The sequence below is a fragment of the Protopterus annectens genome, chromosome 3.part0 (genome assembly GCF_019279795.1).
Source record: "Protopterus annectens isolate FY-2018-M chromosome 3.part0, PAN1.0, whole genome shotgun sequence".
Lineage (NCBI taxonomy): Eukaryota > Metazoa > Chordata > Ceratodontiformes > Protopteridae > Protopterus > Protopterus annectens.
The window spans coordinates 1,126,518,700-1,126,536,201 of NC_056731.1; the positions used below are offsets into that span (position 1 = coordinate 1,126,518,700).

Genomic DNA, 17,502 nt, shown 5'->3' on the forward strand with positions numbered 1-17,502 from the left:
AGTGAGCCTCTTCGTAGATATGCCTTACACCGAAGTAAGCCACTTACATTGAGAGCAAGTTTTTTTGAATCAAAGCAGACTTGCACTGAGAGCAACTCTTTTTTTTTGGATTCTGGTCTGTGATTCATATCTGGAGGTATGGCTACTGTGTTTGTGTATGCAGCTGATGTGCTGTTGTAGCTGTAGTTCAAGTTCAGTGCAATTCAGTTGTGCTGATGCAGTCAGCAGTGATGCCCTGCTGTAACTGTTCTGTGCACACTTTGACTTCTACACATCTGAGATGCAGGATAGCTGTATAGCTACTGATCAGATAGGTTTACTGACAGCCACTTCCTCTGCATCAAATACATCTGGCTGGTTTAGGTCTTGCATCCGTAACTTTTAAAGTAATTTTCTAACCATATTGCATGATGTACAAACTTAATAAAAAGCTATTTAGCTCTACCCCCTGCCAAAAAAAGGATGAAGGAGAGAGCACTGTCATCTCCATATGGGGGATTGTGCCCCTTTACAATTTAGTATCATCTCCAAAGTCAATGCACCCTGGGTGAAATGTGCACCATACTTCTAAAGCAACAGCTTTCAGGACATGAAAGTCTTCTCCTAAATGATCAAAAACTGCATTGCTCATTTACTGTATCTGATCAATGACAGTCAAGCGTTTGAAATGTAAGTTCTTTTAAGAAAGCTACATTCATCACAAATCCTGTTAAGGAATTGTAGGACTTCCTGCTGTTGCTATTATGTTGTCATGTGCTCATTTTCACTAAACATTGCTTGGTCTGGAGTTCATGACCATTTTTCTTTTATAATAGGTCATTGCTTGTCGGTGTTTTGTCCCTTATTTTTAGTGTCCTCTCTTAGGAGTCTTAAGTACTCTGTTCTGTTTATCTTTGGAAGGGCTGTTTTCATCATTGTCATGATAGGACTTGGAGATTAAAATTATATCAGTTTGTATTTGTGTGTTTTATATTGCAGGTTGTGCATTCTTTGAAAACTGGGCAACATCTGGGGTGTGAATGATCCTGAAACCAGGTACAGGGACACTAGAGTGTGCCAAGGGGTACATACCACAACTAATGTAGGTCTTGGAAATGTTTGAAGATGGCACATTACAGAAGCTTCAAGTGTATATCTGCTGCAGATGGACCTCTTGAAGATTGAAGAATAATAATATGATGAGGATGTGCATGTTACTTTCTGTATCATTGTTGGATTTAGTAGGTAATAAATACACCTTGTTTCAGACTGTATTTTAATCCTGTTAAGTTTGTAATTGAGCTGGGTCTTGTAGAAGACTAGGCTTGTCAACATGGAATTTTTAACTGGAAAAAAAAGCAGATGTTTTTCTTTTAACATTTAGCATTGTCACCTTTTACTTAAACGTTTGCAATTATAAAGTGAGTGGTTCAGAGTTTTCACTCATTACTCTTGTTTCTTGTGCAGGTAAACCTTCAAGTTGTGAATCCTTTGGGGAGCATTTTGAAAATATTTTACGCATATTATTTACAAAGTGGGGATCCGTCTGTGTTCGGTATCCATATGTGATTATTTTTTTTACCATACTCTTCATTGCTGTCTGTTGTTCTGGTCTGACATTCATGAAAGTAACCACTGACCCAGTACAGCTCTGGTCGGCCCCCACCAGCCAAGCACGCAAGGAGAAGGAATACTTTGACTCTCACTTTGGACCTTTCTTCCGTACAGAACAGTTGATCATCACAGCCCCAAACAGCAATTGGACCACATATATTCCATACAACCCTGGTCCTCCTGTACCATTTGGTCCACCATTGAGCAAAGACATCTTAGACCAGGTAAGAAAGCTGTACATCTTTCTCTAAAATGTACATTGTTCAGACTCATTTCTAAGTCACTTCTGGTGGTATACTCTTAATTTAAATCTGCATTTGTTGTAACCACTGCATTTCCTTAACTCTTTAGTGCTGTCAGACCCCCAAAATTCTACTCTTACTCACTTTCAGGGATAGGTGAAAGCCGAGCAGAAGTGTCTAATGCCATCTTTATCTGAACCTGTGTTGTTTTTTACACAAATTCTGTTGAGTTCTTCAGGTTGCAACATTATTTTCAATGTGTGTTTTGTGCATATATTCCTGGGCTAGCATAGCATAACCCTTCCACAGACAGAGAAAGCAAGAGAGAGAGAGAGAGAGAAGAAAGACTTTGCTCATACTGTCTTCCCATTATGGCCACTTTGTGAAGGTTCCTGGGCTGCATTTCTAACCTTAGATGTGAGTGGCATGGGCAGAAATCAGTCAGTGCATTTTGGGTGATTTTGTGTAATGAGCCAGAATGTCTGTGTATGATGGAAAGAGCATCTGTTTGGAGTTTCGCGGTGATATTTTCTTTTAAGAGATAGTCATGTTTTTTTTAATTAAGACAGACGTGGTTATGGTTCCCAATGTAGAAGAATGTTACGTAATCTACAGAGTACAAACTAGGGTAAAGTCTGTCTTTATAATATAGTCAGATATTATGGCTGCAGCATTCGAAACCCTGACTGACACATTTACAGTGGTGATATGTAACATCAGTTAAACTGCATAGAGTCAAGTTTGGTGTTAGAAAGTTGGATTGTTCAGATGTAAAATATTTTTTCCTCAATGGGCTGGGGTTATGTCACTAAATCTGAAATGTAGCAGTGTTCGAATTTATAAGTAGAGGAGGCATGGAGAGTATCCTCCTTCATGGGGCTATGTAGGACGAATCCCCCAGATAGCAAATTACTTGTATTTTGGGCCTTCATTCATACATTCATACATGCTGCTCATGTTTCCAATATAACAGAGTAACATTAACTCTCTAGTCTCAGCCTTGCCTATTTTACTACGTTAGCCACAAGCAAGCAAAATGAAGTACTACCCTGTTAATTAAAAACTGTGCATTTGCATACCATATGTTTTTCTCCTCCTGTTACTCTCGCCCCTTTTTTACTCAAGTGCCTCCTTCTGTCTAGCACCACTGTTTTCCATCACTTTCCTTTTCTAACTTTTCTTTCTTCCTCACTCCCTGCCAAACTACTCCCAATTCTCCTTCACGCTACTGTAATCTGCTTTCACTTTTATAGTTGTATCTTCCTGTACTTCCAAACCTGCACTTCAGAAAGCTACAAATAATGTAAATACTAAACCATTGTAATTATAGTGTACTGCCAGAATTTTGCACTAATGTACATTTACAGAATGTGCTTGAATACCAGTATTAATTAGGTGGTGAATGTTAATCAGATGAAACATTTGTGCAGGCTTGACATGCCTGTCCCCCCCCCCCCGTATTATCAACCCATTGGCAACATTGGGTATACCTGTTCCCCTGGGTTAACTTTGTCAAAATGCAAGGAAATTCTTTTCAGTTAGGAAAACTGTGGGTTCCCTTAACTTTGTGGCTCCTGTTCAGACCCTATTAAAGTGACAAAATCAAAAAGGAAGTACTTGATTATAACAGTCTTCACAAGCACAAAAGTCCATTATTTTTTCTTAGCTAAAAATACCTTCCTTATGAATTGTGATTTGGGGTATCAAACCACTTTAGTAACACTATAAGATGCTAGTCCTCTGTGTCTGCACTCACAAAATAGTGACATTGAATGCCTTCATTCCCTTAATATCAAGCATTAAGTAAGTATATGAATTCTCATACACACATTGTATCACGCAAAGCAGTCCATTGTTATCTCCTCTACCCCTCCTGATTCTCCCACTATTTTCTGTACACCAGCACCTTTTACACTACCCTTTCCATACCCAGTTCTCCCACTGTTTTCTCTGGACCCAGTACCTTTGACACTAGCCTTTCCATACCCAGTTCTCTCACTGTTTTCTGTACACCAGCACCTTTGGCACTACCCTTTCCATACCCAATTCTCTCACTGTTTTCTGTACACCAGCACCTTTGGCACTACCCTTTCCATACCCAATTCTCTCACTGTTTTCTCTGGACCCAGTACCTTTGGCACTACCCTTTCCATACCCAGTTCTCTCACAGTTTTCTGTAGACCAGCACCTTTGGCACTACCCTTTCCATACCCAGTTCTCTCACTGTTTTCTCTGGACCCAGTACCTTTGACACTAGCCTTTCCATACCCAGTTCTCTCACAGTTTTCTGTAGACCAGCACCTTTGGCACTACCCTTTCCATACCCAGTTCTCTCACTGTTTTCTCTGGACCCAGTACCTTTGGCACTACCCTTTCCATACCCAGTTCTCTCACTGGTTTCTCTGGACCCAGTACCTTTGACACTACCCTTTCCATACCCAGTTCTCTCACTGTTTTCTGTAGACCAGCATCTTTGGCAGTACCCTTTCCATACCCAGTTCTCTCACTGTTTTCTGTAGACCAGCACCTTTTACACTACCCTTTCCATACCCAATTCTCCCACTGTTTTCTCTGGACCCAGTACCTTTGACACTAGCCTTTCCATACCCAGTTCTCTCACTGTTTTCTGTAGACCAGCACCTTTTACACTACCCTTTCCATACCCAGTTCTCTCACTGTTTTCTGTAGACCAGTACCTTTGGCACTACCCTTTCCATACCCAGTTCTCTCACTGTTTTCTGTAGACCAGCACCTTTTACACTACCCTTTCCATACCCAATTCTCCCACTGTTTTCTCTGGACCCAGTACCTTTGACACTAGCCTTTCCATACCCAGTTCTCTCACAGTTTTCTGTAGACCAGCACCTTTGGCACTACCCTTTCCATACCCAGTTCTCTCACTGTTTTCTCTGGACCCAGTACCTTTGGCACTACCCTTTCCATACCCAGTTCTCTCACTGGTTTCTCTGGACCCAGTACCTTTGACACTACCCTTTCCATACCCAGTTCTCTCACTGTTTTCTGTAGACCAGCACCTTTGGCACTACCCTTTCCATACCCAGTTCTCTCACTGTTTTCTGTAGACCAGCACCTTTTACACTACCCTTTCCATACCCAATTCTCCTACTGTTTTCTCTAGACCCAGTACCTTTGACACTAGCCTTTCCATACCCAGTTCTCTCACTGTTTTCTCTGGACCCAGTACCTTTGACACTACCCTTTCCATACCCAGTTCTCTCACTGTTTTCTGTAGACCAGTACCTTTGGCACTACCCTTTCCATACCCAGTTCTCTCACTGTTTTCTGTAGACCAGTACCTTTGGCACTACCCTTTCCATACCCAGTTCTCTCACTGTTTTCTGTAGACCAGCACCTTTTACACTACCCTTTCCATACCCAATTCTCCTACTGTTTTCTCTAGACCCAGTACCTTTGACACTAGCCTTTCCATACATGCCATCCAGAATAAAAATACTTTCTATGATGTAAGGCACATCTTTCCTTCCAGGCAGCCTGTTAAAACATGTATGCAGTTTTTTTGCTTGGTTTTGCATTATTTAAATTGCTTTGAACTGAGCTATGCCTTAAATGAGAGTATTTCTCACACTTACTGCAGAACTACATTCCATGAAAGACTTGTATAGTGAGATCCTGAGAATAGAACGTTGAAATTATTGTGCAAGATTACTGATGGAATGTTTTTCTTTATCTTCCACCAAGCACACTCCTGTTGTTCTCAAACCTCTTCACCCCCCTCCCCACATACTGGATATTCTGCACGGTCTTTCAGCACAACAGGTTATTTGTGCCTTCATTTGCATTTAGTGATGCATGCAAATACTGAATGTCTAATGGCCCTAACCATGTCCTTGGTTCATACGTAAATACTAGGCTGTCAGGCTGGACACTATTACAAGCTTAACCAATAACCACAAGTCAGAATCGAACCCTGTGCCTTGTATCTGTGAGGAAAAGGCTTTAAGTGTATGCTGATATTAGCATTCACATAATCACAAAGGCCTGTTCCATCTCATGCTTCATCATGCTAATGAGAGATGCTGTCACCACCCTGGTAAGACTAAGCTTGCATCCCTGGTGTTATACTGTTACATTGTCTGCAGACATTTGCTTTGTGGTAACAAAAATATTGGCAGAGTGGGGGTATCTCCCAAGATGATCAAATTAGTGTGGGAGCCATTCCTTTCCATCCTCTCTCCCACCTAGTTTCTGTAGCATCCAAGTCACTATTTTAGTTTGGTTTCCCTGGGTTATATTCAGGGTTTTATCCATCCGCACCACTGACCTGGGCCTGACCTGCTACCAGAATATTGAGCCTGTTCTTTATCTGAAAGATGTTTAAAATATTTGTAAAATATAATTACACTTAGCACAGTCAGGAAAATAAATGCATTAGATTGAGTACTTATTACTAATCACTGCTGTATAAAAGGAAGTAGTCTGAAAGCAGAAAACTAGGAAGTGAGTTTAGAATGTGATAAGTTGGGGCTTACCCAAAGTTTTGGGATTTAATAAAGTTGGCCAGCCCTGTCCTGGACTTTTTGTGGAAGTGGATTTTGCTTGCTACCACAACTGAGAAGGAGGTCTGGGCACACAGCAGTGATCGGGGAAGACAGCCTGTTAGCCGGAAAGGCTTCAAGACTGAACTTGTTTGGTTGAAATAAAGTGCATTTGTCAAAAAGCCAAGTGTACTATACTTTTACCTTTTTTTGTAGCTTTACAAAGACAGGTCTGTGTTTTCATAAGTCTGCCTTCAGTCTCTTTAGACTTAACGCTGTTGGAAAATGCATGCAGTTTGGCCAAAGACTTGTCAATTTATTATTTCTTGCATTTCCTCTACAGCCACCTGTGTAACAGCTTTGGGCAAATAAATAAATCCTGCATAAGTTTTATTTCTGTGTGGAAAAGCTGTTTCCATGAAGCATAACTGCTGTTGTTTACTGTGTATTTAGAAAAGATTTTTTTTTTTTAATATTTTCTGTTAACTGATGTGCTTCCATGTATATACTGTACCAACCATGGAAGACCTCCTGAAGTGGTATGTAATCCAGGATACTCTGAGAAAGAAGCAAGTATAGCTGTCGCAGCTGTTTGTCAGACTGACTAAATGTAGTAGTAATCCTTAGAAATATGCCTGAATTGAGTAGCTAGGATGACTTGGAATCCTATCTGGTAGCATTTGAATAAAATATGCCTGAATTGAGTAGCTAGGATGACTTGGAATCCTATCTGGTAGCATTTGAATAATACACTATGGGTGAAAATCCTATCATCCCGACTGGCAGGTGAAGCATAGAAGACATATGTACACGGAGGGAGCTGGTTGTACAGACAATGAAAAGCTTAAGAAAGAACTTCTGGTTAGAGCTTTAATAACGTTAGAAGTGCAAACTGTAGCATTTTATAACCGCACCTTTAATACTGACAAACCAGTAGGAGCTCAGATACATGACTTGAAACATGTATTTTAAAGCTGGGGTTAGGATTTTGTGTGTGTGTCTGGCTGGGTGGTTAGATATGGGTTGTGCATATTTATGGTGGGGGGGTGAGTGGGTCCATTAGTTTGTTCCAATTTGCATTCGATTGTTGATATTGACTAAATGAATGTGAGAATGTGTGAATACTGTGTGCGTGTGTGTGCATGTGTGCGTGTGCATGTGAAAGAAGTGAGTGCTTGTGTCACAAGGTCCAAGTACTGGTGGTAATTTAAGGTGGATTCAGATGCATGCAAATTAGCTGAAAGTAATGTCTTGCTCATTATGGCTAAAGCTGTCTTTGATTTACAGTTTACATGATAAGGTAAATTGACCTATCTGCAGTAGGCAGTTTACATTAGCATAAGGGTTTCTTTTTGAATCCGAGAACATGTGTCATAGAAAATCATTGGAAAACTCTGAGTGATGTAGTTAATTCTGCTTACTCTGCCATCAAAGTGAATGTAACAGGGAAAACGAGAGAGAGAAAAGCTGAAAACGAAACACATAAATGTGTGCACACATGCATATTTGCACACACTTAGCACACATACATACATGCAGATGGTTTCTTAAAAATTCTTATACAAGCTCACTTATGCACACCTACATATGCATATAGACATATACATTTACACACACACGCACACACACGTACCCAAGTCTTTGAAAACATGCATGTACATGCAGTAACCCACACATGCACACAAAAATATGCAGGCAAACAGACACACACAGACACACACACACACACCCCTAGCTGGTTTCTGTAAACCCATACTGCCATGTTTAACTTGGGTATATGTTATAACAGCCAGTGATCAAAAGATCGAACGCTGTTATAATGAACCAAAAACAGCGAAAACGTAAATGAGCGAAATATCAGAACAGCAACCCCCCCCCCCCCCCCCCAGGGAAAAAAATGGCTGTTCCCAAAAAACAAAACAAAAAAAACCCCCCACTATTTTAAATGGGGGGCTCCGCCCCCACACACCCCCCTACTTAAATATACCAACTCCATGATCTCACTACAGTGCCGAAAATGGCAAAGTGATGGAAGCGGCCCAGCGACTTCTTTCCCAGGGATTTCGTCATTTGGCGTTTTCGACATTTACAGTTCGACCAAGACTCATTCGACAGAATGCATCTTCGGTCTTCTGATAAGAACCTGTTTAACTTGCAGTGCAATCATTTTTTTTTAACCCATTCAGTTCACAGACTTAAACTGCATTATCCAAAACTATACACCCATACCTCTCATGTTTACTTCATTTCATAGGTAGGTACTAGGCTATTGGCCCTAGGGCCCATACAAGCCTAGCCAAAAAATGCACCCTGGCTTTCGCCACCCAAGAAAATTATTTTCCTGTGCCCCTGTCGAGCAGAGCCACAGAAGTGATCCCCGGGGTGAATTTCCCATTTCCCATCCAATCATCAAGATTTTTCTTGAAGAGTGCTAATGAGGAGCTCTGTTTGACATAGATAGGTAGTCTGTTCCAGAGTATGGGAAGTCTCTGGGACAGGAATCTATCCCTCCAGCATGTTCTGTTTATTGTGGTGACAAGGTTAAGGTCCCTAGAGCGTGTAGCTCGGAGGGATTGGGATTTCTTTAAATGGAGCATGTCCAACAGCTCTGGGTTTGACATAGCTTTGTATGTTAGGCAGGATCGCCCCTGAGTAGGCGATATGCGATGGAGTAAAGCTGTAGTTTTTTGAGACTGTCTGCATAGGGCATATGTTTGAGGCCAGTAATCCTCTTTGTGAGGTATTTCTGTGGTCTTTCCAGTTGTTGTAGATGTCTTGTGAGGTACATACCAAAAGGGGCGTTGTACTCTATAATGGGTCTAATGAGTGATGAGTAGAGGGGAACAATGACCTCTCTTTTTCTGGGTGAGAATCCTTTTGTGATGAGATGAGCCACGTAAAAGGATTTCCTGACCACTGTGGCAATGTGATTATCAAAGGAGAGACTACTGTCCACTTATGTCCCAAGGTCTCATCACATTTTCGGCATTAAGTAGACTACCAGCTATGTGGTAGTTCATGGGTACGGAGTTTTTACCAAAGGGGATGACAGTACACTTTTTGACATTGAGCTTCAGGCCATGGCTTTGACACCAGGTATCTGTCTCATTGAGGCCCTTTTGTAGTTTGTCCACATCGTTATGAGTTTTGATTATGGCTCCTGGTTTGCAGTCATCTGCAAACTTTGTTAGCCAAAGACCTTCTGTGTTGGTCTGCACTTCAGAGAAGTAGATACCAAACAGTAGAGGACCCAGGACTGAACCCTGTGGTACTCCACTTGTCACTGGTCTGATGTCGGATTTGGAATCCGCTACTTTCACAGTGTGGGTTCTGTCCGTGAGCCAGTTGGCAACCCATCTTGTGACATAGGGATTTATACCTAGTTTAGTGAGCTTATCTATAATTCCAGAGTGGGGGGATGGTGTCGAAAGCCTTGGCGAGATCTAGATAAGCTGTGTGAACCATTTTACCCTGATCTATGGCTTTGGTGACTGCTTCAAAGAAGTCATTCAGGTTTAGGAGACATGATCTGGCTTTTACAAATCCAAACTGTGTAGGGTCCAGAGTTTGGAGATTACCAATGTCTTTGTTTATGAGTTCCATGATGATACGTTCCATGGCCTTGCAGACCAGGCTCATCAGGCTAATGGGGCGGTAGTTCCCGGGGTCCGTCGTGGCTCCCCCTTTGTGGATTGGGATAACTGTCGCGGTGTGCCATTTAGTGGGTACAAAGCCTGAGGTGTTGCCAGTTCATTCTGTAGTTCATGTAGAACACAGCCTGGGATATTGTCAGGTCCCATGGATGCTGTGTTCTTGGCTTTGGAGAGTGTTTTTTACCTGTGCAGCTGTGACTATAGGAACTTTGCATACTTCAGGTATAGAGATGGGCCCTCTAGGGGGTGAGAGGGGGGTAAAGTTAGCACTTAACCTATCTGCTAGGATGTTGGCAATTACAAGGAATGTACATTGTTTGGGTTGTAAAAAGGTCATGCTCCTTGAAGTTCCACATTGAAAGGGATCTGTCGCATATTCAGGGTTAGGAAATTTTTAACTTAATATCCATGGTGAATAAAAATGAATCGTATTAATTCATTAAAAGATGTTTTTAAAGAAGTAAAACCAACATATGTTAACCCTTCTATGACCTTTCTAGTTAAAGTTGTTAATAAACCAGTAGTATATGTTCCACATTTTGGCCATTTGTTTCATATTGAGAGCTAGTGTTTATCATTTTATTTATTGTCATTTGAATTTGGAGATGAAAATGTGAGAGCTATGATTATACCTATTTCTTTCTGCACTCTGTTTTCTCAGAGTTATAAACATATATACATATATCTCACACACACACACATGCATCTTAAACGCTGATGATTTATTGTCAGTTCCCTGGGGCATGGAATTGTTAATGTAGTTGGCCTTGACAGACAGATGACATATTTTTAATCTGACAGAAAACAGAATTTTCAGAAAAAAATTCTTACAGTCAATTTTCTAGCCTTGATCCCTTAATCAGAGACTTGACAGCAGTCGAGAACAATGCTGATAATAATGCTTTGCTGCTGCTGTTTCTTAGTAAATGATGCCTAAGGATGATGAATACTTGTGGAGCAGTGTACACATTGCCATTACCCTTTTTGGTAATCATGGTCATTGGATTTAGTAATGAGGTGATCATTCTGTTTACTTTTTATAAAGAGGTAATTTGCTGTGTGGAGTCGGCACAAGTTGCAGCACTTCAGACATACATGCAAATGCAGTAAATTTTAATGTTGCAATGCACTGCACAATGCAAAACTTTTGTTTACCTTTAGTGACAGTATGTTGGAGAAGCTCATAATAGCCATCTAAAAATTCAGTCTATGACTGGATGGAATATGTCCTATTCTGTGCCTGTTTATCCTCACACATTTGTGCAGTGTAATATTTTTTTCTGTGCATCTCATCCTGCGGCAATATAGCAATTGTCTCATGCTCACTGACAGCCATCTATTTCTGAGGCAAACTAATATTATATGTGAGTGATATAGTTACACAGTGTCCCTGGAGGCAAGGCTGGCACTTACCAGCATAAATAGCACCAAACAAGTTGTCAGTGAAACACACATTACACCCACTACACATAGTATGAACCAGACACGTAGACCCACATATGCTGAGTCTTTTAAATGTAATCTTCCAAAACGTCAGCTGCTTCCCAGACATCACACACAAAACAAGAATTCTTGGCTATCTTTAGATCATTCAGCTAAGACAATGTGCACCAAGACATATACAGCTTCATCACAAGGTGTCTGAACATCTAAGCCCATAAGGCAAGCCACCACACACACAGTATTTTAGTATTTATAAGTCATTGCAGCACGAGTAACCAGTAGGAGCCTGTCGTAGTCAAAATGGTTGTAAATGACTGGAGACGTACCTGTCTGGACTGCATAAAGACAGACATGACGGAGCTCTTTTAAACTAGGCTAGAGGATACAAGGCATCCTCTGATCCCACACAGATGGATGTGTTACACATCCGTAAAACAACATTAGAAATACCTGATGTATGGACTTAAACTTCATCAGTAACGTAAACAGGACATGGGGGTGGTATATGTGTGTGTCTCAAAGATTGCAGTTTCTCTGGGAAAGGCTTCCCATCCATGTGAAGCAAAGCTCATCTCTAACACAAATCGAATACAGCTTGGACCAGTGAATGGAAAATTGCAAAATTACCCCAAGTTTAGCACCTATGTCCCTAACTGAGTGGGACAACCTGTGAATGCTTGATGTGTACAAGACTAACAGTAAGCTTCCTTGAAGTATTGACATGTGAACAATATTTTAGTAAATTTGAGTAAGCTTAGCTAGCCTTAAAATGCCTCTTGGACCGATAGCCTAGTAGTCAGCTGTGAACCTATGACCACCAAAGTTCCTTGCAGTCTACCTTTTACTTCATTTAATCATAGTACTGTAGAATTTAAACTGAGCAAATGAAGAGGGCAAGTGACTTTTATCCACAACACAACTACCCCCCCCCCAAGAAAATGGTTGCCTACCATAGTGTTAAAACAATAAATATTCAAATGTATCCCACAATGATGCACACTAGCCTTCAACGCCTGAGCAAATTAAGAGGAAAAGTTATTGTCATCCACACCAGAGCAAGCCCCCAGACAAATCTGGTTGCCTGCCAGCATATTAACAACAACAAAAAAAAGAGAGTAAATATCCCAGTTTATTTTACAGAATGCATGCTAACACTTAATGCCAGACTTTAAACTAGCAAATGAAGAGGGCAGTATTCCCTCCCCCCAAAAAACACTGATAATAAAGAAGTGAAGATCATCCATATCTGAAAATGTTATTGTTCCCTTGTATTCATTACTGATCAGACCAATAATAGAGTAGACCATCCCCTTTAATACAGTTGAAAATAGCTCTGAAGTCATTAAAATACTACAGGGTCACAAACTTAAAACCCCTAAGTTACCTGAAAAGATCAGAGAGACTGCTTTTTTTACTGTGTATTATAGGCTCCTCAGAGGAGATCTGTGTTTTGCCTTCCAAGCAATCAGGGACCCAAAAAGTACACGCGCAAATCAGTCCCACAAACAGCAGAACACCACATCTAAAACCTGCTTCAGCAGATCAATAAACCAGGGTGGAGACCGCTTCATTACTCAGCATCTCCTTCACCTCTGGAACAGACTCCCTCACCCAGTCGATTAAGTAGTGTAATACACTATGTTGCTTCCAGGGAGTCCTGTCTACCCCCCCTTGAGAAGGGAGATGCAGTTTAGGGTGGGAACTGGCAAGGCATAGTGGTTAAAAGACTCACTAGCTTTGAACTTCCAATGATTCTTATGATCTGATAATACATGAGTGTTGAGGCTACAATTAGGTAAAAATGAGGAAAGTTAAGTGTCTCAGAATACGAAAGTAGTGTTGGAGGAAAGGAAAGCCAAGAAAAGGGCCTACAAGGATAGGGGATGGGGAGAATATGCTAACAAAACACTAGAATAGGTCTCTATAAATACAAGAAATTTCATCCCGCAGGTTAAACAAACCTAGATAAAAAGGTGATTACTGGAGTAAGGAAATGAAAAAAATATAAAAAAAATATTTTTAGAGACTTTGGAAATTTCAGCAGAAAGTAACAGATTAATTCAGTAGAAGGAAGGTCTAAATGCTACACATTAAGAAGACCTATTACCAGATTTTGAGGATAGATCGGGTATAGAATGAACTAAGTAAATGGGTGGAGCAAGAGCTATGAAGAAGAAACTCAAGACTCTTTTTATTAAAAAAAAAAAAAAATCATAGGATCCTGGAAAGTTACTAGGCTAATGGCCCTAGGGCCCCTTACAAGTCTAGCCAAGTTCTGTCCTTATTTCCACAATCAGCACCTATTGTCCCGGTCCAATAGAGACACAGGTGTAATCCCCATGGTGAATTTACAGTTACTCATCCAATTGTCCAGATTGCGTTCGAAGAGGGCAAATGAGGTATTCTGTTTGATATGAAGTGGGAGTCTGTTCCAAAGGTGTGGTAACCTCATGGGAAGACAAGTCTATCCCTCCAGCAGGTTCTATTAATGTCACATACCAGGTTAAACTCTTTAGAATGAGTAACCCATGTACCATTTGAATTGCAGATATGCAACATTTCCAGTAAATATGGTACAAGGTCCAACTAAATCAGCTCTGTATGTGCAGAGAATAACCCATCGTGTGCAGTGAGCCTGTGATAAAAATGTTATGGCTATTTATTTGGCAAAAATACATGGGTATTTGAAGTGTCAGAACTTAGTTTCACATCTGTTCAGGGAAAGACTTGGAAACAACTTTGCATAGTGGACTGAAGTGCTTAAATACCAGTGTATTAGCTAGTGTTTGACAACATAGTTTGCCAGTTTAACTTAATTTGGGTCAATGGTAAAGGTCCCTAAAGATTTGGACAAGGTCTAGTGAGTCAGTACAGTGTGTCTGGACTTTCACAAGACTATGTTAAGAACAGTACACAGTATGGAGGTGGATTCACTCCCAGGGTGGTACTGTTAGAGTCTGACTGTCTTACTGGTAGTGCAGGACATTTGTTGCGGGGGGGGGGGGTTCTAAAATCAGTAAGCATTACAATGTTGTATGGTTCAGATCTGTCTAAACAGTCACCAAATGGAACATGCTAAGCATTCCAGTTATGTGTGATATATGCAATTAGGGTATGCCTTTGTGGATAACTGTAGATAACTTATATAATGTAGATCAGATCACTTGAACACACGTCTGTTTTCTTCCTGTTTCCCTTGGCCCTCTATAATTATCTGGATCCAGGTACCCATTCTTAGTGTTAGAAAACCTGACAGAACACAGGAGAATCCTAGAACACTATAATCCTGATGGGAGGAAGCCTACTTCTTTGGACAACTGATAAACTCCCATCCCCACATAAAATGTGCAAGTTAAGACAAGAAAGTGTACAGATACTGCAGAGCAGGCACCCCAGCTGAGAATAAAACAGTAGAACCAAACACTGTTAGGCAGTAATGTAAACCACTGTTGCTACACTGTTGCCCTTGTACATTTCCAAGTTATGCAGAAGTCTGCATTTTCAGGCTGGGCATATAATTTAGTGACATAGCAATGAGCTGCAACTAAGCAATAGTTTTTAGGCACATGCTTGACACTTAAAACCTTCCAGTGTATATTTATTGATGTTTACTAAGTGGAACAACCAGCAAAATTGTTCAGAAATCGCTCATGTGTAGCTGGAGTTTTACAGGTAACAGACTAAATAAGTTAATAACTTCACAAGATTAGATGCTTCTGGAAGTGCATCAAAATGGAAAAGTGATGAAACATACCATAGGCTTGTTGATTGCTCTGCAGAATATTTACTTAAGATACTTAGCATGTGACATGCATGTCCCAATAGTAGTAACAACATCTTCGCTTCATAGGTAATAACTAGGCAGTTAGTCTATAGATCATTACAAGTCTAGCTAATAATTGATATTCAGAGTATCCCTTGAACCTCAAGTAGACCTGCTGTCCCTCCTAACACCGAATCAGCTTGATGTTCATCGTGCATACAGCTGCAGTCATAACAGATGGGTTCTCCTGCCGTCAGGCGGGTCCTCGGTCGGCCGAATTCCAAAGTCTAGGTCCGGCGTCGGTTGTTGTTGCTTCTTCCCTGACGTCAGTGCGACAAGGGTATGGTTTCTGAAGAAGTCGAGCTACTTGTTTTGACGAAAAGTGGATTGTATTTTTGTACACTTAAAAGGTTATTAAAAGTACGTTATTGCCATTCTGAGTACTTTGGTCTATGACTAGTGTGGAGTATTAAGGATCCGTGCTTCTTGCAGTTTAGTTCAACAAGGGGTATAAAAGAACCAGCCAAAGCCATTTTCTTCAGTCTTTCTTGCCGCGCGGTGCCCGAAGCAGAAGCAGTTCGCAAGTGCTGGTCGGCCAGCTCCTGAAATTACGAAAATTTTGCAACCGAAGTCTTCTTGAAAGCTAAGTACCCCGTTGGGGAAACTTTTCTTGCCTCAGACTGATGTCAGACAAAGTTAATAATTGTATTTCATGTGGGAAGCAAATACCGCATAAAGATTTTCATTCCCTCTGCATTCCTTGCTTAGGCCCAGACCACGACGTCTCGGTCTGTCGTTTTTGTGCCACTTTCAACAAACGCACCATTAAGCGTCGGACGGAGTTCACCCAGCACTATTTTGGTAAAAAAATTAACTACATTATGTCGTCGGATACTCCGACTCCAGTTTTGTCTAAAAAATGCAAAGATAAGGACCAACACACGGGGTTCATGGCCTCTTCCGACACCACGCCAAAGCCGACTACAGGTGGTCCGGTTCTCAGCGAGGTGCCTACGCAGCCCCTGCCTACCGACGACACTTCATTGCCGGTGTCTATTGTGCCCGAGGTCGCAGGCTCCTCGGCCCACACCCCGACTACAGATACCGAAGCCACTCCTGGTGGTGAAACTCAAAATGTAGACAGGGCTGCCTCCTCTCAAGGTGTCTTCAGACCTTCCTCTTCTTTTTCTATCAAGGCTTTCACTAAGTCTAAAGCAGCCATGCATTCTAAGAGACCAGCTACACAGGGCCCTTCTCCAGGCCCCATGCCTAAAAGGCAGATGCTTAAAATGGCTGAGGATTTAATTACTCTTATCAGGGGTTCTCAAACCCCCCCCGGACAAAAGGCCCAGAGTGGAGGAAGAATCCCCCTCCTCTGACCAGGCCTCCATTATTTCAGAGCACTCTGATGAACAGGAACATTCTTACTCCCCTTTTGAAGATTCTGATGCAGAGGAGTCCATTCCCTCTGTCCCCCCCCCCCAGAGGATTACTCATTTGGGGAAACCTTGCATACCTTGAGGGAACACTTCCACTGGGAAGGCCAAGAGTACTCAGACTCCAAGAAAAGGCTTAGGGATTTTCTCTTGCTACCTCAGCACAGGCCTCTGGCTATACCTCCTGTCTTAGACATACTAGATGATGTGTTTTCGGAGGCCTGCCTTAACCCAGACTCTCTACCTCCAGCCCCAGTCAAGCCTGACCGGTACTACCGGGTTCCTGACTCACACCAATTTTTATACAAAAGCCATGCGGCTGACCCAGAAACTATTTCACAGGGCCCCAAGGGAATTAAGGCCCCCACTGCTAAAAATCCATTACCTTCCGAGAGAGATTCCAGATCTTTGGAAAGGTGGGGAAAAAAGGTATACACCTCGGCCACCTTAACCATGAGAGCATTAAACTGCCAGTTCCATATGTTAAAGTACCAACAGTTTCTGTTATCACAGTTGAGAAGCAAAATGTCACAACCTGAACAACCAGACTTGAAGGAGTTGCAGGATTTGATGCATAGTGCAGAACAGGTGGGTAAGCATACCTTGCAATGTGGTTTTGATGCTCTAGAGGCCTCATGTAGAGCTGCTGTTACAGGATCAGTCATACGTAGACATGCCTGGCTCAAGGAGCAAACCTTACCAGATCATGTCAAAGCTAAATTACTAGATGCCCCCTACAAAAGGATGTATTATTTGGTGTTAAAGCTGAGGAGGTATTAAAGAAAATGGAGGAAAAGGCTAAATCAATGCAAACAGTGAAAGATTTTCTACAGGTACAACCTCCACGTTTCAATA

At 41.5% G+C, this 17,502-nt stretch overlaps 1 protein-coding gene across 2 annotated transcripts in view; it reads left to right on the forward strand.

The window, feature by feature from the left end:
• Window positions 1–17,502, forward strand: part of NPC1 (NPC intracellular cholesterol transporter 1) — a 1,151,083-nt gene that overhangs the window by 498,078 nt on the left and 635,503 nt on the right. For both annotated transcript variants that reach the window (XM_044065361.1, XM_044065360.1), the window contains exon 8: window positions 1,447–1,817. In XM_044065361.1, coding sequence (XP_043921296.1) covers window positions 1,447–1,817 — 371 coding nt within the window. The remainder of the gene's footprint in view (window positions 1–1,446; window positions 1,818–17,502) is intronic.